This window comes from Spermophilus citellus (assembly GCF_964194105.1).
Source record: "Spermophilus citellus genome assembly, chromosome: 6".
In the NCBI taxonomy this organism is placed as follows: Eukaryota; Metazoa; Chordata; class Mammalia; order Rodentia; family Sciuridae; genus Spermophilus; species Spermophilus citellus.
Window position 1 is genome coordinate 107,014,029 of NC_138187.1, and position 25,496 is coordinate 107,039,524.

Consider the following 25,496-nt stretch of genomic DNA (forward strand, 5'->3'; position numbering starts at 1 on the left):
CAGAACCAGCTTGAAGTGTACTCCACTGCCCAAATCCAGGATAAGTTGAATTTACAAATAAATAATGACTATAGTGAATTATAACACACTAAATGAAGGAAAAACCCATAACTCTATGCCAATATCAGTAAATTAATAAATTAAAGGAAAGCTTTTCCTTACAGGATGATATTAACTAATATAAATAGAAAAAAAGAGTAGAAAGTCATTGGATGTAAAACTAGTAGGTAAGAGTTTGATGAGGAATGATATTTGCATAGTCTCAGCATCCTCCAACAAAGTACTTATTAATTACAAAAGAGAAAGCAGTAACTTTACAGCGGAGAAGTCTGCTAATATTTGGGACTAGCTCATGAAAGCTGATTGTGAGGATGTATTCCCAATTTGTGGTTCACTTTGGTACTTTAAAACAGGCTATGGTGGGAAATCTCTATGCTGAAACCAGATGAATCAACTAATGAGGGATTTCTCTGCCCACTCCTGAAACTAGTTGTTATATCCTTTTCAGCATCCTGATGTGATAAAACTAACCATTGTTGGGATAAGCAGACAGCTGGGAGATCCTTCCTGTTGTTTCTCTTTTCCTTCAAGAATGATTTTTAGCTCATAAGCATGTTATAAATCTTCTCCAGATTTCTTTGGTATTTTGTTTTGTTTTGTTTTGTTTTTTAATGTGTGTGGTGCTGGGGATCAAACATAGGGCCTCACACGTATTAGGCAAACACTATGTCACTGAGCTACACCCTTAGCCTCCTCTCACAAGTTTTGTCATGCAGATAGGCTACTGTCACAAAGTACTCTGTATTATAATTTAAAAAGGAAACATCTTGTAACCCAAAGGGTTGTATGTCTTATACTAGTACTTCAGACTTAAGTAAAATGGTTAATAGAGAGACATAGCATAAAGGAGGGGTGTCTTTCTCACTGCCACTATAAGGTCTTGGTTCTCAGACTTGATGCAGTCATTGTTCCTGACCTTGGCTTATTATTGAATTTTAAAATCATTAGAAACTCTTGGTCCCTCAATCTAATTGTAAAATTTAAACTGCATTTAAAAAAAAAACTCTAACAAGTCATTTTTGCTCTTTGACGTGTGTATTTTTAAATGGCAAGTTTTAAAATAATAAATTATATGGAAAGTGGGATGATAAATATCATTGCAGCCATTTTTAGAAAATACAGTCACTCAAGACTATAAATAGAAAAAAAGACTAAGTAATTGTGTATTTAGTATATGTTTGAGGCCTACCCAGTGCTGATTCACTCCTTCTGTGCTTCTACCAAGACAACATTGTCATGCCAGTACATGCATGGACTACAGGTAATATGAATAACTTGAAGAATAAAGATAGATGTTTCTATGCTAGAACATTTGCTCCTTTTAAAAATCAGCTTTATGGAGGTAAATTTAAATACATTAGAAGTCACAAATTTTAAGTGTGCAGTTATATGTGTTTTGACAAGTGATACAGTCATGGAGCCATCATAATGATACAGAGCGTATCTATTAATTCAAAAAGTGTCCTTGTGTTCCTCCCCTTCCTCCAGGACCTGGCAACACTGATCTTCTTTCTGTCACGCCAGTACAAATTAAATCATAAAATATGATTTGGGTCCTTAGGGCCTGGCTCCTTTAAGCATACTGCTTTTGAGGCTCATTTCAGTATTGTATGTAAGAGCAGTTGTTCCTTTTATTGCTGGTATTCCTAGCATGCTCTTGTAAGTCTGTACTACAGTCTGCTTATCCATTTAGCAAGTGATAGACATTTAGATTGTTTCTACTTTTCAGACATTATGAAAAAATCCTTCAGCCCATTGTAATAAATACCAAGAAAGTCTTCTTTACTGCCATCACTTTTGTTTTGATTGGCAAATATGGATAACCACAAGTTTGGTTAAAAGAGGTTATCAGCAATACATGGTGGTGCACACCTGTAATCCCAGCTACCGAGGAGGCTGAGGCAGAACAATCCCAATTTTGAGGCCAGCCTAGGCAATTTAGCAAGGCTCTGGCTCAAAATCAAAAATAAAAAGGGTTGAGGATGTCCCTCAGTAGTAGAGTAACCCTGGGTTCTTTCCCCAGTACCACAAAAATAAATCGTCAATGTTTTGAGTCAGAACTGACAGAAAACCAGTTGGGGGTAACTGGCTTAGCTATCCTTCCCAAGGCTCCCATGCCCAGTTAGAATTGATCTCTCATTTTTCTATCATTTGATAGTTTTTTTCCTCTTGCACTACTTTTCTTGGTAAACATTTTACCATCTGCTGTTTAATCTCTCTCTCTCTCTCTCTCTCTCTCTCTCTGTGTGTGTGTGTGTGTGTGTGTGTGTGTGTGTGTAAAAATCTCCATTTTGAACTCCCTACTAGGAACAAGAACTAGGTCTTATTTATCTTTATTTGACCCAATGTCCTGCAGAGTGTGTTTCACATAATAGTCATGATAAGTATTTAATGGATTGATTTGAATTCTTCTGTAGTCCTTTCCTTGGATACCTAAGTGATTTATATTAATTCTTTTAATCCATTATTGCATTATCTCTAGAGTATTATAAAATAAGTTTCCCTGAATAAAAATATTTTTAATTCTACCTTTGCATTCACTGTGTAAACTCTGAGTGCGTTTTAAATTCTTTGTGGTCCTCACAGTGGTAGTTGTTTTGAGCTATAAAGTGAGAGGATTTGATGAAACAAATTTGAAATTCCTTTTATTTCTAATGTTCAGAGGTTTCATTTAAAGCTTACCAAGCCAGAAAGAACCTGCAAGGAGAGGGAGCAATATAAGAGGGAAGGGGTAGGTGGATGGAGGTAGGATATTAGAAATATATCACGGTTGTATCTCATGATAAATAACATGTGTAGTATATCAAGTAGTGTGAAAATTGGGGAAGGATTCAAGAAACACAAGGTGTAACAACATTTGTTGGTAGAGGGCTCTTTTACATTGTTTTATTTTATAAAGAGAACTACAGTTGTGACAGTTCTTTGTTCTAGTGATTAGGCAGCTTCTCATTCTAAAACTTCATGGTTAGATTTCGCAATCCCTGTATGTTGAGGAACTGTAAGTCCCAGTTTGCAATGGGTATTCTCAGATATGACTATTAAGTTGATATGCTAATTAATAATACTCCTTTTCACTCTTAAATGCATATTGGTTTTGGACAGTACATTTTATGGTCACCCAGTTATTAGGGAACTAAGATCCTCAGGTCTGACTTGAACATGATCCAAGAGACCATAGTACCTTTTAAACCGATTCCTTTAGCAGGACCATCTCTACTTGGCAAAGCCATTCTCATCTAATCATTCTTTTCTAACATCTCTGAAAAATGTTCGCCTCCTCATCTGAGACTTAGATTCTCCAGTTTCATTTAAAGACTGCATTCTTCTTTTATCCCCATGTCAAGGGTGTAAAAACATTCAATTTTTAAACATTCACTGCCCACTTCCTATGTGCCAAACACTGAGCTGGGACTCAGGGTAGAGCATGACAAAAGGAGACAGACATGTAAACCAGTAATTAAAATGTGAAAGGCGCCAGGTGTATACAACATATATTGAGGTCATAAGGGAAGAAAAGTTTACTTAGGAGAGAGAGAGGGGGAAGAGGAGGGAAGAATTTTGAACTAGGCCCTAAAGGAATAGTATGAATGATACAGGGGAATTGGATGGGTGGGCCGGGGGCAATCCAGGAAGAGAAAGAAACATTTGTAATGATCCATAGCCAGAAAATGCGTAGTGTGATGGGAAAGGCAAAAAGTAGCCTCGTCTGACTATCCATTTGTTGCAATGTACTACTTTGGAACTGAGTGTGAGACAAGACCTTGGACCACATCCAGGGGGGTGTTGTTGTTAGAAGTACCAGACGGGACCTTATTTCACATTTAGCATGGACCCCTGATGATTCCATTTGAGTGAGGTGTGGGTGTATTTTCATTCTGGAATTTTACACTACAACATTACCACATGCATTGACCAATTTCAATACAGGCTTTCCTTATGTTGCTTTATAATTAGAAGCCAGTGAATTGAAGTTCCACAGCGGTACATAGACTGGTAGTGATAGCTTTATGGAATTGTTTATTTTTAGTTTGGCAAAGGCTAGTCAGTAAATATCTCAATTAGTAAACTAAAGCAGCATGGATGAGAAATGCCCACAAGGAGATCAGAAGATAGAAATAACTAAGTCACTTAATTGAAGGAAACCCTCATAACACTCATATTTAGAGTTTGAAGAACCAATGTAGTGTGTGTGTGTGTGTGTGTGTGTGTGTGTGTGTGTGTGTACACACGTGCATGGTACATATGCACAGTGTCTTCATCTGCAATGTTGCAGTAATAAGGTTCTTTGCATTGCTTAGGTTCTAATTGTTCAAGAAGTTTCTTTATTTAAGAGCCAGTGTGATTGGATGTTGACCTAGTAGGATAGGTCAATATCCTATCACAGTGGGATTGGATATTATCTTTGACTATAGAAGCTTTTCATCCTGCAGTTTCTTTCAGTGTGACCCAAAATAAATTTTATTATGAAGTGCTGAGGAAAGTTATTCATTTTCATATTCATATTTATATTCACATTATACGGCCTGATGTGTGAAAATATTTAACGAAAACATGCATGCAGTGCTATAGAATCATTTACTGGCCTCTAGATAGTCTCCTGTATTATATTTGAGATTCCATTTTAAGTTTTGGAGGAAAACCAGAAGTGGCCTACAAAGCTTAATTTTAAGAATTAAGATTTTGATTGTCAAGCATGGTGGCATTCGCCTGTAATCCCAGCAATTTGGGAGGCTAAGACAGGAGGATTACAAGTCCAAGGCCAGCCTGGGCAACTTGGTGAGAGACTCTGTCTCAAAATAAATAAAAAATACTGGAATGTACATCATTGGTAAAGCACCCCTGGATTCAATCCACAGTGATACAATAAAAAAAGAAAAAAAGAAAAACAAATTTTTAAGTTTTTCTCAAACTAAAAATTAAGTCATTACTGTTGCTAGAATTCTAAGATCTTCAGGAAATACTGACCATTCAGAGGATGAAAGATTAATTGACAGTGCAAGTGAGAATGTTACAAAAGGGGGGGGGGGTATGTGTACTTTAAAGTTACAGTTATACAATATCTTTATTCATTTATCATTTTATTTTAATTTTTAGAACTGTGTCCTTTTGTGCAAATGGAGTTATGGTGTGTATTCATATTGTATGATAGGTCCTTTTGAATTGCCCCCCTTCTGGGGTGGGGGTTCTGTGGAAAGATTGTTGTCCTCTTATGCTTCACAATTTACTTACTACCTATGGGCTCTCTATGGTCCATAGGGGAGTGATGGAGGTCTGTTGATCTGCAAATTACATTTCTGTATGTCTCCTTTCTGTTTTGCAGACTGGAAAAAGATAGCATTCAGCAGAGCTTCAGCAACGAAGCAAAGGCCCAAGCCCTTCAGGCCCAGCAAAGAGAGCAGGAGCTGACACAGAAGATACAGCAAATGGAGGCCCAGCATGACAAAACTGGTAGGTGGTAAGGAAAGATTAGAGCCTGGGCACTCGCTCACAAGCCAGGCCCACGCCTTACTGTGAAATGACATCAGGAACACCTGTAACCTTTGGCTGGCCGAAGGGAGCAGATGCTAACTACACCGGAGATTCCGAATTACATATTAGTTAGCGTTTAAAAGAGAAAATGGAAAGTATTGCCCACTGTCTGTTGATTTCAGAGTGCTGCTCTCACATCTGTTGCACCATCTGGATTATGAGTTTATTTACCTGTGTTCAAGAAACGTAAAGCTGAGAGAGACCACAACAAAGTAGAAAAACAAAGGGCTTGTTTTTGGCTGGGTTTTCAGGCACACATGTTATATAAAGAAAATAGCATCAGAAGCTCTGCGGGAAATGCTCTGAGCTTACAGTTAGAGTCTCCTGAATAGCATTGAACAGTTCCCACAGTACACACATTATAGCTACTCTAAAAGCCTAATGAGTTTGCTTCAGCATCCAAACTGGAGAAAAGCTTTAGCCATTAATCGGTTCTTAATTCACTGTCGCAGCTGGATGTAATTCAGTGGCTCCAAATTGATATGTTCCTTTATTTAATCTTTGCAGCTTCGAACATTTTTAGCATTTGTATGATTTCCCCACCTCCCCCAATCCAATCTAGAGTGATGTTTAATCCTTTGCATTCTTCAAGTTCTCACAACTGCTGTTAAAATTCACTAATACAAGGCATTGACCACAGCTGGCAGCTTGGCTAAAAATTGCCATCTTTCATCACATTGGCACTATTCTGCAAACTGAGTTGGCCAGTAACTCTTTACCTTTAATTTGAAAGTAAAATGCACTTTGAAAATAGGCAGTTTGATTTGTTCAGTTGGAGCATTATGTAGTTCCTTTCACTTTTGAGTTGTGTGTTCACAGACAGTGTTAGTCAAAACAAGACAGTGTCAGTCATTATAATTCCACACCACATACTCCACGCTGATTGTACTATTAAAACAAAAGTTTAATTGATCCTGTCTCTTCCAGAAAAATGTTGCTTAATTTTAGTGCCTTGATTTATTTTGCTTTGTGTGCTATATGCTTTTTGCCAATCATTAGCTAAAATTAAAAAGGAATAAAGGATCTATCACAACTTACACTTAGAGGTAATATTCACAGGATTTAATGTATATTGTATTTGATGACACGGTACAAAATTATTTCCTGTCTCATAGGTGGAAAACCACTATCATGAAATTTATTAACTTCATTAACTTTATTAAACTTATTAACTTATTAAATTTATTTACTTACAAAGAGGTAAATGTCATATTGACTCACAAAATTCCCTTCAGCACTTTCAGTAGAGATTTTCTTTTCATCGCATTTGGCGGGAAGAAATGAAAATTCACCAGATTCATGTAAATCATGTCACTAAAAACACAGAGGAAATTATAGGATAAATTATTGTTGGCCCCTACTGCTAGCAGGCTCCTAGTGATTAAAGAGTCTTGGGCAGAAAATGAGCATTAGATAAGAGTTTTTAAGCTGTTAAAACCACCTTTAAAACACTTCCATTTATTTTGCACACTCAATTTCTTTGACCAAATCTTCATGGAAGCACATACTGTTGACAATAAGATCAACATTCTAAGGAAAATCACATAGTTTATCTTCATAATTAGGAGAAGTATATCCAAGATTCAAGGGGGAGGGTGTGAGTAGTAAACTATGTGCATAAATGTGAAACATAAAGCACGAATTTCAGTGTAAAAGAGAATGCCTCGATTTTAGTTTTGAATTATCTGGTTGTGAGAATTTTGACACTGTTTATGGTAGCATTGTCAAAATAAAAATATAATATCTTGCATATTACAAAGATATAAGCATCTATGACTCCACTTGAGGTATTTGACAATTTATGAACATGCTGAAATGTTACTCTAAGCTGATATGATCAAAAATGTTACTGGTGTATAATTTTATTATGAAAATAAATGTCTCACAAGATTTAGTGTCTTACCAGTTGACAGGTCCTTTAATTTAGGACATTGAAAGTATTCTAGTGACTTCTAGGAAATATGTAGTGAGCTAACGCACTTTACCACTCTACATATGGAAAGCCCTGCAGAGCTACAACTATAAACATCTTATGTTTTTGGGGATTTATTGTTATTTTCTAGAAAATGAACAGTATTCATTGCTGACCTCCCAGAATACATTTTTGACAAAGTTAAAGGAAGAATGCTGTACATTAGCCAAGAAACTGGAACAAATCTCTCAAAAAAGCAGGTAGGTAATGTTGTATAATATTTTCAGAGCACTGTTTGTTTAATTACTGTAATTTTTCTTTAAAAAACAGCATTTCTACTATTATAATCTAATATTAAAATTAGTTATCTGTTGATATAAGTTTTCTGTGAAAATATTTTTGTATGTTTTTTCTTAATTGTTCATATAAACACTTTAATGTTTTCCATTATTTTGTATACATATTATTATCTGACTTTTTTAAAGTTTAGTATGAAATTTCAGAAAACAAAGCTTAAGATAGTAATTATTCTAATAAAGAATGCAGATAAACCAAGCAGTTTAAAAATCTTATGTTGATACAGCTAACAAATTTTAATCTATTATTATAATTTTGCACAAACACACAAAAAAACCTATCTTTAGGTCAAATAATTAGGGAAATTGAAAAGACAAAGGTGCTTCATGTACATTATTTAATTCTCACAACAGCTTGAGATAGGAATTATTATCTTTTTTATAGATAAGGAGACCAAAACTGTGTAACTGGTAAATGGGAGAGATAAAATTCTAACCTAGATCTTTCTGGTTCTAAAGTCTATATTAAAATAATTATAATATTTTATATGTAGTACTTAAGAAACCTCAGATTCAGTGGATGTGGTGGTTCTCCACTATAGTTCTACCTACTCCAGAGGCTAAGACAAGAGAGTTACTTGAGCCCAGGAATTTGAGACCAGCCTGGGCAACATAGCAAGGCCCTATCTCTTAGGGGGGAAAAAAAAAGAAAAGAAAGGGGCTAGAGCTGGGGCTCAGTGATAGAGTGCTCGCCTGGTCCTCAGCACTACATAAAAATAAAACAAATGTATTGTGTCCACCTAAAACTAAAAAAGTATATATATTTAAAAAAAAAAAAGAAAAAGAAAGAAAATTCAGACCACAATGGTGATGGGGAAGATTAGAAGGAAAAGATGACCTTTAAATTTTTATGGAGAATTGCTACCCTTCCAGCCAAGGTTAACCTGTACTCTGTGCCTGTGGACCCTATTTTTCCTCCTCTAGATTAATTTACCCTCTACAAGTCTAGTGAATTTAAACCTTGGCACCTCTCCACTCCTCTTTCTTCTTTCAGCTCCTGACCTAAAGTGTTTTCCTCTGTATCTGACACATAGGTGGCACCCAAAACATATGAATGAATGAATGAAACAAACAAACAGGTGTGTTTTTACCCCCTATACCCTGATATGATTTCTGATATCTACCTATTCTTTTGTGGATGGCAAGCAGAGTGCAAAAAAGAACAATTTGGAATTCAGAAAGAACTAGATTTGAGTCTTAGTTTGTCACTTAGCTGTGCAACCTTGAATATGTTGCCAAATCTCCCCAAAGCTCAGTTTCTCCGTCTGTAAAAACATTTCCAAAATCATGTTGCAGGATTGTTGTGGGAATTCAGACAATATATATAGGAAAGCAAACATACTTGCATATATTCTCATCCCTCAGTATCCAAGGGGGATTGGTTCCAGGACCCCTTTAGATACCAATATCTGCAGATGCTCAAGTCCCTTATATAAAAAGGCATAGTATTTGTATACAACCCACATAGCATTCTCCCATATACATACACACACACACACACACACACACACACACACACATGCAAATCACACTGTTAACATGCAAATCACACACACAAACACACACACACACACACACACACACACACACACACGTGTTTTTTCATTGCTGGGGATCAAACCCAGAGCCTCACACATGGAAGGCAAATACCCGTCTCTGAGGTATTGCAAGTATTATAGAGCTGATTCAAAATATAAAAGAGAGAGTTGTGGCCCTCTTCAGTATGCTTTGATTCATCTGTATGATACTTGCAATACCTAATACATAATATATAAATGTAATGCTATGTAAATAATTATTACACTGTATTGTCTAGAAAATAATGACAAGGAAATTGTGTCTTTAGGACAGACCCAACATTCTGGTCTGTGGTTGGTTGAATTTGTGGATGCAGAACCCGCAGATAAGGAAGGCTTGGCATGTGGCAATACATACTAGCTGCTATTGTGTCACTGGTGGCATTGTTTTAAGGGTCTTGACTGGTAAATTGGGTAACATTTCACTAGCTCTTACCCTTGCCAGGGAAGTTCTGAGTACATTTTCTGACAGATATAATGCCAGAATCACAGTGAAACCCTTTTTAAGAGTCAAGCAGCATTAGTAAAAAGTGGATCTGGTTGTGTTAGAGGTCAAGCTTTCGCACCTGGTTTGGTAAAATTGTTGGATTAAAATAGTCACCTGTTTGTAACTTTACAAGTTAATTCAAAAATAAGGCCTGAAAGTTAGTAAACAGTTGGTGAATTGCTATGTAGTATTTTTAAAATTTTAAGTGCTCACAAAATTTACAAAAAGTGCATTTTGTGTGTTTCACAAGAAAGTAGTAAGTAGGATAAATTGTGATTTTTGGTTTGTCTGTTTGTTTGTTTGCTCTTAAGTTTGTGTCAATCCAGTCTCATTTCTCCCTGGATTCCTACTATGACATTTTCAAGAATTCATTCTTGCCAAATTTAACATTCCATTTTGATGTTACCTTCTGCTTTAAAACCATCTACAGATATTGAAGGCTCAGAGTATTTCTTTTTAAATAAAAATTATAAATGTAATAAGAACTGAAGAAGCCCTTGATGAGTATGCTTTGCATACTCTGTTCCAAACTTTGATAAATAATTTCCCTGTACTTTGAGATAAGAAAAAGCCTGGAGTTTCTAAAGTTTGGTCATTGTGGAGTCTGAGTCTCCACAAGAAATATCTAATCCATATGGTAATTTTGATCCCAATTTTCCTCAGAGTACCACAGTAAACTTTTTCCTGAAAGTAAGTTTATTTATTTTTTATTGATCAGTAATTTAAAACACATATTTTAACTCTCCTTTCCTTACAGCAATATTTTTGAGTTTTATGTTATTCAAAATGCCATAAACAAATGGATTCCTACCATTTAAATAAGCTTTTTTACTCACAAATTTCATCTTTTAACAAGAGCTCATGCAAAATCACTAGAAAAGCTGAAAGCCTGGGCTCCTTGTGCCCATAAACTCTTACTCTCTGCTTAGCCTCATGCTGGGCTGCTCTGTGAAAATGTTTTGAAATGGTATCTTCGTGTGTGTGTGTTGTCTGTGGTTTCTCCCCCAAGTAGACAGTAAGTCGCATTATAACAGTGAGGATTACTTCTGTTCTCTGGAAGCCTCCATAGCGATTTGCACACACGGTACTTTCTGCACTGTGTGTATTCTACACTGTGCACGTAGTGGTGTCTGCAAGCCCAGGGTTTGTGAATGGCACATCCATTTTAAAACTAAAAATGAAATGCTGATTCTGTAAATTTTTTATAGCTTGTTTTTGACCATCAGGCAAGAGGATTAATTCCATTTTGCTTTTAATTGGCACCAGGCAGACATTCTCGCTGATTTTAGTTGAAGCTCACATAAACTTTAGCTACCCCTTCCGCCTGTATTCCCCAGTACTCCGAGAGCTTCTTACAGTTATGGGGTTGTTTTTGAAGGAGGTAAAGGGAGATATTTAAATATCTTGGTAAAACTGTGATCTTTCTTTTATCAAGGGAAGGAAGTGTTCCTTCTCCCCAGGCGCTTAGATGAATAAGCAGTAAAATGTTAACAGTGCGATTTGCATTGCGGATTAAAACCTGGCCAGGGAAGAGCTCAGAAAGGTGGACCCTGGCTGGGAGTGAGTCTCTGCCAGCCTTGAAGTGCATATGATATATGCTGGAGGTCAGCTGTGTGCTAGAGCTCAGCCTTTCTCCCCTTGCATGCTGAAAAGGACTGAAGAGGGCACAGAACCAGCATCTACGCGGTTTTGCCTCTCTTCTTTCTTTTCCGTCATTGTCACTTTCTGGGTTGCTAAGCTTGTGGATTGATGTCTAACACTGCCCATTGTGTATTTGTGATTTGCGTTTTGTAATTAAGAGGAACAATGGGAGTCCATGGGGTCTCGTTATATATAATGGTTGGTTTAATTTGTTTCACTTCTATCTTGTTAATTGTAAATTGATCATTAAGATTTGAATCCTAATCTGTCACCAGGGTTGTGAGTATTGAGGCTAGAGCAATGATCCTGGTTTTAATCACTGATGATGAGAAACAAATTTTATAATTTTGATACATATTGCAGTTCATATATTTTAACACTATATTTTATGATGTTATAAATATTGTTAAATGACTTTTAGTGTAGTTTTACTGTGTGGACTATAATGTATAAATTATATTACTGTTTTGGCAACAGTAGGTATCCAACTGTGTGAGTTTAATTGAAGTAAAGAACACACACCCGGTTGAACTGTTTTTTTCCTCTTGCGTGTTTAGATGATGTTAGGTTGGGATACCACAAAAATTATGTTCTGCAGGAGGAGAGATAGTGGCCTTCTGCTGATTATTACCAAAAGTCAAACCAGAATCTGAAAATAAAAAATGAAGATGTCATATTTTCCTTTTAAAAGCAATTATCCTTGTATTCTAAATTATAGTAGTAAAATATCTTATATTTCATGCAAATGCACTTACATAATATAAATGGTATGTAAAAATGCAAGGGAAAGTTTATGCTTCCATAAAGCCAAAAATTACCTAAATTTTCTATGAAAATGAACTGGAGTCAATTATCCTTTTATATGAGACTAGGATAATCACACCACAAATGTATCTCTAAATTAAAATAGAAACTTGTATGTTTACTCTTTGAACTCTGCAACTTAGTAGTTATATGGCAATATCATGAGCTCTACATAGGTAAAGGATATGCACATACACATATACCAAATTTTTATTGAACAATGGAAATTGCTATGAAATTACCATTGTAAGTAAAGAAAAAATACAAGAAATATTCAAAGCAGAAAAAAAATTGTCATAACAAAGCATGTTATGGAAATATGTGCTTTACAAATAATATTTTTATTTTTGTGATTATGTAACACACCTTCAGCGTAGGAAATTTGGAAAATACAAAGAAGAATTAAGGAAAAAAAATTCCTGAGCCATTAGCAGCCAGAAATAACTATTATATGCTTTATATCCTTTTGACATATTTCCATTTAATCATTTTCCATGTGTATGTAAATGTGTTATGTGCATACACATTTATATTGTGATTGAGATTATGCTACATGTACATTTTGCATCTGCTTTTCACTTAATATCTCATTAATGAACATTTTTCTATATCAGTAAATACTCTGGAAACAAAACTTTAATTGAATCATTTGTATGCATAATAATTCATTAGACATTTAAGATGTTTCCAATTTTTAGCTATTCTGAATAATAATGTGACAATAACTTTGTACATAAATCTGAATTTTTGATGATTCCCTCAGTAGAGATGCTTAAAAGGGATTGCTAGTCTAAAGACTATGAATCCTTTCAGTGTGTGTTACTTTGCTTAAATATTACACTAAATTCTCCTCAGCATATATATATAACCCATCTGAGTATGTGACATTAAAAAATGAGAGATGAAAAAAAAAAGAGTGAGAGGCAATATAGCACAGTGGGTAGAACTATCTACCCCTTTAGAGTTGGATAGACTATTAATTGTATGTGAGTCTGGCTATTTGCCATTTGGGTAACCTTAGGCAAATCATTAAATTTTGTATATACCACATGGAGAAAAGGAAATGAACAATTACCTTATAGATTAATTGAGATCACTAAAGTAAAGAATGAATTTCACTATCTGGTATAGTCATATAATAAATTTTTTATAGTAGTATCTGGTTTTATTATGAATTTCTTTGAATAAAAATAAAAGTGAATATTTTATAAATATTTGTTGACTATTTATGTTTTTTCTTCTGTAAATATTTTTCATATTCCTTGTACTTTCCTGAATTGTAATTTTGTTGGAGTGAGGTTAGCACCTTATTTAAGTACTATAATCAATCTATTGATAGATTTCCAAATATTATTGATAAGTTTCCAGATATTGGGTTGTAGAGCAAGACTTTTTTCTAGGAATAATGCTACAATAAATATTCTCACACCAACATACATTTTTCAAATATATGATTTTTATTTGTAAAAACTTTATATTTTATATTGTAAAATATTTTGTTGTTGTTGCTTTAAAGTTCCAATTCTAACTGATAAGGTGCCACCTAGCAGGTGTGAGAAGATGGTGGCAGTGGGTAGTGACTTAAAATTTAATAAAATGAGGACAGGGATATAATTTTCCTTGAATATATGTCTTTTTGATCTTCAAAGTTTGAGACTTGAGATCATCATCTAAGATGCTAAAAACAGCATATTTCCAGAAGTACATCAGTTATCAACGGATGATATATCTGTGATCCCAATGAAATTCTTTAAAGCAGAAAGGAAATTGGGATTATTGTACCTGATTTAGTGCAGCGGAGAAAGGTGAATCTTAAGTCTTTACAGAGGTGGATCCCTGTGTACAAAATAAAGTGATCTGCTCTCAACTTCAGGAAAACTTGGAAGATAGGGGCTGAAACCAAAATTGACAATTCCACCTCCACCCTGTGCAGCCAGGTGACTGCCCCTCCTCCACACAGAAAACTAGGGTTTTCCTCTTTGAAGAGATTAAGCCCAAGAGCTCTGATTATAATAGGGCGCTGAAGTTAGAATAGAGGGATTCAGAAAAGGTATGCATTCTGAAAGAGAAAATCTTCACCCCAATTTTCACCCAGTTCCCAAACCACAGAAGTCAAGGTTTCACACAAGAGCAAGAAACTCGAAGTTCCTTCTGTTGAGAATTAAAATGTCAATAGTGAAAAGAATGACATATTAATTAATGTTTGGGAGTCTCCTATGTGGAAAGATAGCTTGACACTCAATCAGCCTTTTCTAAAAGTACACTGGTTTGGAGAAAACAACTGTACACAAGTGTACATGTAATCATACTATATTGGAACGCAAAGACCAATATTTAAGTAGTTTTTATAATGTTAATACTGATATTATTACTGAAATACTGGTAATTGCATTAGAAGCTGGGAAGGAGGCATATAAAGAGTCTCATCTTCATTTGTCATAGGTCACTAGAATTTTTTCTTTACTGATAAAACAAGAGTTATGGAATGAACACACCTACAAATATAGAGATAAACACCAGGAAAAAAAAAAAAGAGCTTTACAAAAACTAATAGTATTCATCACTGCTTAGTTTGATTGAGGGGTCTCCGGGCAGGAGACTGCTGTTTCTCATTATTAGGCCACTTAGAACTTGTATTAATTAGGGTTCTTTAGAAAAACGGAACCCACATGATATCTGTTAATCTACCAATCAACAGAACAATCTAACTCTAAGTCGATCTAAATGATAGGGAAAAAAAGGTTGATTGATTTAAGAAATTTGTTGCTACCATAGTAAATGGAGGCTAGGTAAGATTGTAATCTTCAGGATAGACAGGCAGGATGGGGAGCCCAGGAAGAGATGTGGTTCACGTCTAGATGCCATCTGCTGGCAGAATTCTCTTGCTCCTGACAAGTCAGTCTTTGGAGGAGTCCTTTCCACATTATGGAGAATAATCTGCTTTATTCAAAGCCCACTGATTTAAATGAATCTCATCCACAAAATACCTTCACAAAAAATATCCAGAATAATGTTTGACCATATATCTCAATACTATGGTACAGTCTAGTTCATACATAAAATTAGCCATTGCAGAACTAGTTGATTTTTAACTGTATACCATTAAATTGGCTATGTTAACTAAAATAAACTTTTATAGAAATGAGGTATGGGATTACTTCTGGAACAGTTTGATAGCGGGGCTACAGGAAGCACTCAAGAAATATTTGTTTGATGAATTCTAGTCTTTTTTAAAAATATATTTTTATTTGTAGATGGACACAATACTTTTATTTTATTTATTTTTATGTGGTTACTGAGGATAGAACCAGTGCCTCACAGGCAAGTGGTCTACCTCTGAGTCTGAGTTACAACCCTAACCCCAAATTCTAGTCTTTTTATAAAGAGAGTTGATTATTATCACTTTTTCTTATTTCTTAGAGAAGCCATTTTATTGGAGTAAGTTATATTATTTCTGTAGAGACTTGAGTCTTTACAACACATATATCCCCCACTAGCATTTTGAAATTTCTGAAGTATTTTATTTTATATCAAATAATTTTAATTACAAAGTTATGCTAAAGTATGAATTTTAAGATAATGTTAAGATTATACAATAAAAATATGCTTTATTTTTTAAGAACATTTATTATTTCTGTGATTTTACCTCTTTAGATCTGAAATAGCTCAACTCAGTCAAGAAAAAAAATATACATACGACAAACTAGAAAAGTTACAGAGAAGAAATAATGAATTGGAGGAACAGTGTGTCCAGCATGGGATAGTACATGAGACAATGAAACAGAGGTAATAAAAGTTTAATAGTATCTGATGTGCCATATTTTGGATGTGTTTGATTCACACAGAGGAGAATTTTGAAATATGACTCAAAATCTAATACTTCTGTGTATTTATGCTCCCTCGATTTAAGTTGCTCTGATAGAGAAGAAGAAACATTTCCTTCTGACTATTCTCTATATACCTAGAATTAGATTTAATATAGAATAGTGGAGAAAATAGCCTTTAAAGCCTGAGTCGGTAATATTGTATTATGGAGAAAATTCAAAACACTTCTTCTAAAAATTAGTTTTATATGCTTTTTATAAGATAAAGCATGTGGTAGTCCTAAAGACATTAAATATTTTATGAGAGGTTGTGTTCATACTACTATAGAATCAGGATTTGACTCTAAACCCTTTGCTTCTTTCTAGTAGTGTTACTTTAGGCAAGTCACTCAATCTATCAGAGGGTCTGTGTTTTCAACTCTGTATTGATGCTAAGAATGCCCACTTTGGTAAAAAATTTGAGTAAAGCATCTGACTCATAATAACCACCAGTAAATGTCATCAGCAATTATTTTCTTCTTTTTCTGGGTGAAAAAAAAAACAGCTCAAACAGATTAATGGATATACTTAAAGTCACAGACTTCAAACTTGGATCTTGATCTTTTGACCCCAAACTTCTTTTTTTTTTTTTTTTTTTTTGGACAGTATTGGAGTTTTATGTTTACTTTCTTTTGTTTTTGATAGCAAACACAGATCTTTATTGTGTTTTATGATACCATTTCTAATTTCTGTGTGATACATGATTTCTCAAGAATAAAAATCTGAATATTGCACAGCCAATAATAAGTTGGTTTCTGCAGATTTGGACTTTTATACAACAATCAAATAACAACACTAGTCAGCCTTCCAATAAAGATCATTTTCTTGGTATCCAGCTCTCCATCCCTACCCCCATCCCCACAGCCATACCATGTCTTCTGTCTTTCAAAAATAGTTGATATAATTTAGAGAAAATTATCCTACCCCCTCCATAAACCCCTTTTATTTTTTAATTTAAAGTAAACATAGCATGGAGGGGTAGGATAATTTTATAGCTTTAATTGCTATATTGAATATATGAAAAGCAGTCAGAAAATAGTACCACTTTTAATCACTGAAATATTAAAGTACAGGTATATCTGCAAATAATCATTCATTCTTTCACTTGTTAAAATAGTCACTTAAGCCTAGCTAGCCCCTGTTCTAGGCCAGGAGTCAGCAAACTTCCTATAAAGGTAGAAAGAGTAATTATTTTAGGCTTTGCAGGTCACACAAGGTTTCTGTAATATTGTTTTTTGTTTTGTTTTGTTTTTTAGACCCTTTAAAAGGTAAAGATCATTCTTAGCTAGAGAACAAGTCAGAACAAGCCAGACATTTGGGCCCATGGACCTTAGTTTTGCTCCTTTATGAGGCAACTAAAGCATATTTCTAATATTTCTTTTAAAATTGCTATATTTCTTTACAGTTCACAAAATGTACTCATGCATATTATCTTATGTATCTTGAGGCAAACCTGTTATTATCATCTCAATTTCCAGATGGAGAACTAAGGTTCAGAAAGATAAATTTGCCAAGTAAAGGTCAGAGAGCAAATTAATGACTCATTCCTTCAACAAATATTTATTGATTGCTACTATGTGTTATGTTCTCTACCACGTGCTGATACTAAAATAGCAAAGTAGATATGAATTCCATTCTGGTGGAGCTTACATCTTTACAGGGAAGATGAATATTGACAGAAGAATTTCATGAATATCAAATTAATTACAACAATGATTTCATAAAAAAGCAATATGCTGTGTGGTACAAGAACACTTAATAAATGGTCATATTCTGATTAGGAAAAATTTCAGCGAGAAAATAACACTTAAATGTGTAAAGGATGGGGTAGGGATTATTAGTCTTCTAAAAGAGGAATTGACAAACTTTGCCCCAGCCCATAACCTATTTTTATGGCCCAGAAACATACTCTTATTCATTGACCTGTTGCCTGTGGCTGCTTTTGTGCCGCAATGCCAGGATGTCAGGGTTATAGTGAAAGACCCCCGGACCCTCAAATCACCCGTCCAAAAGAACTAGCGTCACACTGGCTGCAAAAGCAAGAGGCAAGTTTATTAATACACAGGCGCCTGCGGGTGCACAGCAAAACCTCAGCCGAAGCTTTGGTGAACTGGCACACCGGGCTTTGGGGTACAGATCTTTTATAGGGAAAAAGGAGTTGTTTTCCACCTAGCACAATAACAGATGTTTTTGAATCCAGCATACACGTCACTTAAAGGGTAAACTTGTTTTTCACTATGATAAACTTGTTTTTCACTATGATAAACTTATTTTTCACTATAGTTTCCCGAAAAACTCATTAATCTCATAGGTTTACATTGTGTTTCCTCCCTGTTCCCGCTTATGATCCCAGTTTGCTCAAGCATGTCCTGTGATGTGGTCAGGGTGCCCTTTCTAACAAGTCATGTGGTGAGCTCACCTGTTTACTGCATACTTTCTACTTTTCATAATCGGGCCTTAGGTTATGGGGCTGGGGTCTTTCATTCCCCCCCTTTTCTGTTTCATGGATATAATCCTATATCCATTGTTCTGCCTGTTCAGATTCTTGGACTAAGTTTGTGGGTGACCCTGTCTGCTGTTGGTGTAGATGATATTGTTGAGTGAGAACCATAGTTTGAATTATAGAAAGCCTTTCTTTCATGAACTGCACTAGTCGGTTAAGTATGCAGGGTCCAAGTATCAAGATTAACAGTAGAATAACTAAAGGACCCACCAGGGTGGATAGCAAAGTAGTCAGCCATGGGGACTTATTAAACCATCGTTCAAACCCTCCTTGTTGTGCTTCAAATTTTTTTCTGCCTTTTTGCCAACCTTTCAATAACCTTTTCCATGGTTTCGAGGACCACCCCTGTATGGTCTGCATAGAAGCAACATTGTTCTTTTAAAACCACACAAAGACCTCCTTCCCTACTTATTAATATTAGTGTCACCAAAGTTGGTATACAACCCCCCTAATTTGGGAACTCCTTACTGCTGTGAGGAAGGGGGACGAAGAGAATCTTTCTGGCTTCTTCAGGCTGAAAAGGGACGGCGTGGGGCAAGCAGTTTGGAGTCCCCCTTAAAAATATCGGGTCTATCGAGTGGTCCATGATAAAAGTCCAATTGAGAAGCAATAGGCTGGAGGGCCATTGGAATGATAGGTGGTCTATAAGAGAAACAAGAACTCATTAGTACTGGAACCATATTGATGCAGTAATAAATGCCACAGCACAGGAATATGCCAATGAGTATAATGACCAAGACAAAGATTAACAATGTTTTCCATCAGGCAGTACCAAGAACTAGGAGCTAAGATATTGTTTTCACCACAAAGTTGTTGAGGACATGGCTTCCATCTGAACATGTAAATCTTTAAGGATATTTGTCACATTGTCAGAAATGTCAGGGATGTAAACACAACAACTAACATTTAGGGTTACAGATGTCCTTTTTTTCTTAAGCTATAGTCTAATAATCTAATGCCATCTGATCCTGCAAAATCCTTTTACTAGTATGACCTGTGTCTAATAGAAATCTTTAATTCTGTTACCTAGGGCTGGATACTCATGCTAGCAAACACCAAGCCTACCTGTGTAGGTTAGGAATATCTGTGGGCCTTAAACTAGAAACTACTCTGGCAGTTTCTTTTGATAGTTATCAGGCATTCCTGTCTGAGAATTTTTTTTGTAGCCTCCAGTTTACTTATTTACGGAAGTTTCATTTAAGTATCATTATTATTAAAATGTCCAGGAATAGCTCTATTTTGGCTTAGACTGTCTTTGCTAAGTGTTTAAGATGAAGCAAGTCAAACTGACTTTTGTTTCAATTTATTGTTAACAGTCAGTTGAATTACCCTGGGAGTCCTCGGGAACTTCACAGCAGCTTCTCAGTTCTGCTAGTGCCATTTGCGCTAGGATGGGTCCAGGCCTTGCTTGACCATGTGGCTTCCTTCGGAAGCATCAGGGATGTCTCCCTTTTCTGATGACCCTCCTCTTCACAGCAAATGCACTGACTGGCTTCCTGTCCTCCACTGGTCTCATTAATCTCCCTGATCGGGAGGTTATGTGGCCTAGAGTTGCAGAGCCCTTTGAAGAAGTCCCCTATTCCCTGATTCAGACTGACTCAGAGGGCAAGAGCCAAATTTTTAACTTTAAAACTTAATCTTAAACATCTAGCAAATAAGTTAACAGCCTTATATTAAGAGTACTTATCTCTCTATCCTGTAAGTGATAACTCCTTGCAACACATTATCTTAAATTAACCCAGGTTGTGAGTTCTTAAAGCAGTACCTCTTTAAAATATTAACATGCAATCTTAAATCATTTATAAGAAAACTACAAGATAAAATTATCAAGAGTAAAAACATTTAGTTCATATAATAACTACCTTGAATCTTGGTGGAGTACATCCCCTGTTTGAGATCCTGGCAATCGTGACAAAAACCAACTTTTGGACACAATTTTAAATGTACTGAAATCTGGCCTACTTTTTTTATAGTCACTTTCACATGAGATGGGACATGGAGCCTTATCTCAAGTAAGGTGGGGCTCTTCATAAATCTTAAATACTATAGTTCTGAAGCTGATCTTTGCTGCTTTTTTGTTTTTTTTTTTTAAACATCATTTTATAAAGTTTACATGAATTATTGCTCAAGTTCACATGAATATTAGCTAACACAACATAATATCACATCTAAAACACGAATTAAAGAAAGGCTGAAAGTTTTTAACCTTTTGTAGAAAAGTAGCAAAGTACTTTTGTGTTTTGCAATAAAACCTTTACATAGATTAGGCTCTCATTAACTTAAAAATACATTTAAATTGTATCTCAGTGTAAAAAGTAACATGGAACTTTGCATAACTTATTGATAATAAGTACAGTTATAGAACACAAATGATATAAATGAATTTCCAACATGTTTTTCTTTTAAGCCTAAAATTACCATACACTTTTAGAATACCAGCTTGATATAATGTTCTTTTTAAAGCTTCTACCTTACAGACTTGTATACCTGGAAGATATGAACACATTAATGGCACCAATTACATTGATGTTTTTATATTAACCAAGTTTAGCTTTTAAAGAAATAACATAGCACAATTTTCTAAAACGACAGCACTTGTTTAACCAGCTGCTTAATGTCTTTAAGATTACTTGCTCAAAAACTTACACAGACCTTTTTATCATTTACTTAAACTTTTTAAATTATTTAATCATATAGACTTTTATCCAGAAATCTAGAACCTTTTAGTTTCTCTTTTTACCTGTTAATCTCCTTCTGTTCACATTTTGAAACAATGCTTGTAAATTTTTGAATTTAAGCAGATTTAACATTTTATTAAGGCCTTTTTGAACACCTAGAAAAACTTATAAGCTTAATTTTAAAGACATCTTTACTTTTATCTGTTTACCCAATTTAAATTGAACCATTTGAATCACGTGAATCAAAGATATTTGGATCCATTTTTAAATTTTTATGAGCGCTCCTCATCTGTCAATTGTCATATCACTGCAGGATACATGGACATACACACAGACATACAGATATACAACACGCAACACAAGTGTAACACATAACACAAAAGGCAAAAGAACTCCAGTTGATCAAAAATAGAACTTATCAGAAAAACATTAGCTTGTCTGTAGAATAAAAATCATGAGCTCAAAAAAACATAGAATCTAAGAAAAGGCAAAAGTCCTAGAGAAAATTGACCGGCCAGTAATTAGTAAATGTCATACAATTTACTCTTTGTTTTAATCTGGTTTGAGTTCCCATAAAAAGACATTTTTACCTTTTTTTTCCTTGGGCTTCAGATCTGTCTCTTACTGAGTGTTCTGGCTGAGGTCTGGAAGGAACTGGGAAAACTGGAATTTTGAGCAGAAACTTCATGTCTAAGGCATTTTAACCATAAGTCACAATTTTCAGGTTTGGAAGTTGAAAATATGGTAAAAGTTTAAGATATAATTTACAAAATTTTATATCTTTATATCTTTCTACACTAGAAAAACTTGCTCACACAAAACTGAAGATAGGATCTTAATAATATAAAAGCTACCACACAAGAATTTTTTTTTTTTTCAGGATCATTAAGCCACTTTCTTTGTTCTGAAGTTCTTAAAGTAGTATTAAGTTACATTAAATCGCCTGAAAAATTTTAAAAGAGAACCACACACTACCATGTATATCCAAAATTAAGCTTTTAAAAATTTCCCAAGACTGTTGCTAATTAATGTCATTTTAATAAGCCAGACCAACATTTTAATTCAGCATTTTTTTCTAAATCTTACACACTGAGAGAAACATACCAAATCATAATTTACTAATTTTCTCATGTCTTTTTCAGTCCTACAACTTGAATTGCTAACATTTCTAATCTGAGAAAGAAGGGGAGCATCCAGGAGGAATAGATACCGGGTTGGGAGTGTTGCATAGCCCATAGGGAGGCAAATGTGATTGGGGCTTTCCCTCAGTGCCATTCATCTACCGATCACCCTAGATACCCCTGGGGGCTGTCGGGAGGGGGCTCAAGAGAAAGGACTTTAGGAATACGTCTGAGAGTAGCCCAGACCGGAATTCCGCAGTTGTTCCAAACTCTTTCCTCCACCTCCACGCATCCGAGGCAGACCGGGATTCAGGACACTGTGTACTCACGCCAATTGCTCTCCGGGCCCAGACAGAAAAGTTGGAAGCGGCTTTGGCAGAACCGGTCTGGGACAGAATTTATGACTGAAAGCTTGGCTCCTATCCCCAAAGCCAATTAATGCCAATTTAATAATGAGGACAGGGTTTTGAGAAAAGTTAAAGCGAGGTCTCAAAGTTCTTAGATCCCTAGCAGGCATTTCTATTTGCATTCAAGCCGATTACGGGAGGGAAAGAAAACATTCCTTTTCCACCGATGGTCAAGGGTGAGGCTCAAGGGAGTTGTTATAGATTGCCCCATATTAGTTTCAGTCAGAGGGAGGAAATAAAGGGATAAGACAAACACAGTTAAGAAGACTGAACAGAGTTTCAGTCAGAAGGAGGAAGTAAAGGGTTAAGACAGACACAACAGTTAAAAAGACTGAACAGAGAGAGAGAGAGAGAGAGAGAGAGAGAGAGAGAGAGCTGCGCGTTGCCGGCAGAAACCGAACCGAAACCGAAACCTGACAGTTCAAGGGGGAGCCGGCATTCCCCCCCTTTACTTACGGAAACAGTGTTTCCCTTGGAAACACTGGGGTCCCAGAAAAGGAAAAAAAAAGAAAGAAAAAAATGGACCCTACAGACCCCTGGGACGTCTCCCAGGGCGGCAGGCAGGGGAGAAGTCCGAGTTCGTCAACTCCTTCTCAAGCTGCCTCAGAATACAGAGCGATTACGCGTAATCGTACAGTCGCTGCGCCACACCAAAGACATAGACACACGACACAACACACCACAGACATAGACAGACACGACACAACACAATAGCTCGAGCTGGCCAGCTTACCTCCCAGTGATGCCGAGAGTTCCTCAGGACAGGGATCTGGAGGGGGGGAAAGCTGATCCCGGACGAGCCCCCAAATGAAAGACCCCCGGACCCTCAAATCACCCGTCCAAAAGAACTAGCGTCACACTGGCTGCAAAAGCAAGAGGCAAGTTTATTAATACACAGGCGCCTGCGGGTGCACAGCAAAACCTCAGCCGAAGCTTTGGTGAACTGGCACACCGGGCTTTGGGGTACAGATCTTTTATAGGGAAAAAGGAGTTGTTTTCCACCTAGCACAATAACAGATGTTTTTGAATCCAGCATACACGTCACTTAAAGGGTAAACTTGTTTTTCACTATGATAAACTTGTTTTTCACTATGATAAACTTATTTTTCACTATAGTTTCCCGAAAAACTCATTAATCTCATAGGTTTACATTGTGTTTCCTCCCTGTTCCCGCTTATGATCCCAGTTTGCTCAAGCATGTCCTGTGATGTGGTCAGGGTGCCCTTTCTAACAAGTCATGTGGTGAGCTCACCTGTTTACTGCATACTTTCTACTTTTCATAATCGGGCCTTAGGTTATGGGGCTGGGGTCTTTCAATAGTAGTTCAGTCAGTGAGTCTTCTTGGCCCACAAAACCTAATATATTTAATTATCTGGTCCTCTCCTAAGAGAATTTGCCAATTAAAGACAACTATAAAACTGAAGATTCTGACATAGGAAAACATGGTACTTTTGGGAATCAGAAAGAACTGTGTATTTATCATAAAGAGTGACATGTGATGAGGTTGGAGAGATAGGCAAAGGCCAGACCTACAGGCATGGCCTTTAAGTTTTTTTGTAGACTTTTTATTTTATCCTGTTACTAATGGGAAGAAATTTAAAAAAATGTTTTTTAAAAATAGGGGTGAATGATGGGATCAGATTTGCATTTTAATAATAACCCAGAACAGATAATGGATTAGAGTAGAACCATAGTGATTATCTAATGCTAGGAGCCACAAGCAAATATACGATGTATGGCACCTTTGGTTGTAAAGTGACGCCAGCTAGCCACTGAGATATGATTATGTTAAGATTTACATTCATATGGAAATTGGACTCCCGCTGTTCACCCTGGCCTGCTACCGGACTCATGTTACGGGACTCATGGAGAGTTCCCATTGGTTGGGGAAGGATAGTAGGAGGAAATTCCGGGGGAGGTCCGGGGGACCCCCGGTTCCGGGGGACAGGAGGTTCCGGTAGACGCCCGCGTGGGAGGACCGGGTTTGGCTTGCCGGCGCCTACAGAGTCTTGGCGGCTTTTTCAAAATAAAGTTTTGTTCCTGCTTGAGTGGCTCGTGATTCTGTGCCCAGCCAAGACTGCGGCAATCTAAGATCAATTAGGGAGCTATTAGAGTTGTCAAGTGATGATGGTGGTGGTGGTGGCTTGGGCTTGATAATAATGGGGATGAAGAGAAGCAAACAGATTGGGAAATTACATAGGAGATAGAATCCACAGGACTTAATTAATTGGCTCTTGGTTGTGGATAGAGAAGGAGAGCATGTCAAGAACCTTGCATGAGCAAGGAGTGTCTAGTGATGTTACTTATTGAGAACTAAAGAACACTTCAAAGAAGTAGGTTTGTGGTTGAGATTGCCTGGGGCAAGGCTGGAGATGTGGCTCAAGCGGTAGCAAGCTTGCCTGGCATGCGTGCAGCCCGGGTTCGATCCTCAGCACCACATACAAACAAAGATGTTGTGTCCGCTGAATACTAAAAATAAATATTTAAAAATAAAAAAAAAATTTTAAATAATTAAAAAAAAAAGAGATTGCCTGGGTTTGGAATAAGACCAAGTGTTA

General features: G+C 36.1%; 1 protein-coding gene across 8 annotated transcripts in view; it reads left to right on the top strand.

The window, feature by feature from the left end:
* Positions 1–25,496, top strand: part of SDCCAG8 (SHH signaling and ciliogenesis regulator SDCCAG8) — a 244,728-nt gene that overhangs the window by 145,656 nt on the left and 73,576 nt on the right. For all 8 annotated transcript variants that reach the window (XR_014022822.1, XR_014022823.1, XR_014022824.1 and 5 more), the window contains 3 exons: positions 5,381–5,508; positions 7,653–7,761; positions 16,021–16,152. Coding sequence is in view for 4 of the 8 variants with exons in the window: in XM_081300510.1 (XP_081156636.1) it covers positions 5,381–5,508; positions 7,653–7,761; positions 16,021–16,152 (369 nt within the window). In the remaining 4 variants the exon portion in view is untranslated. The remainder of the gene's footprint in view (positions 1–5,380; positions 5,509–7,652; positions 7,762–16,020; positions 16,153–25,496) is intronic.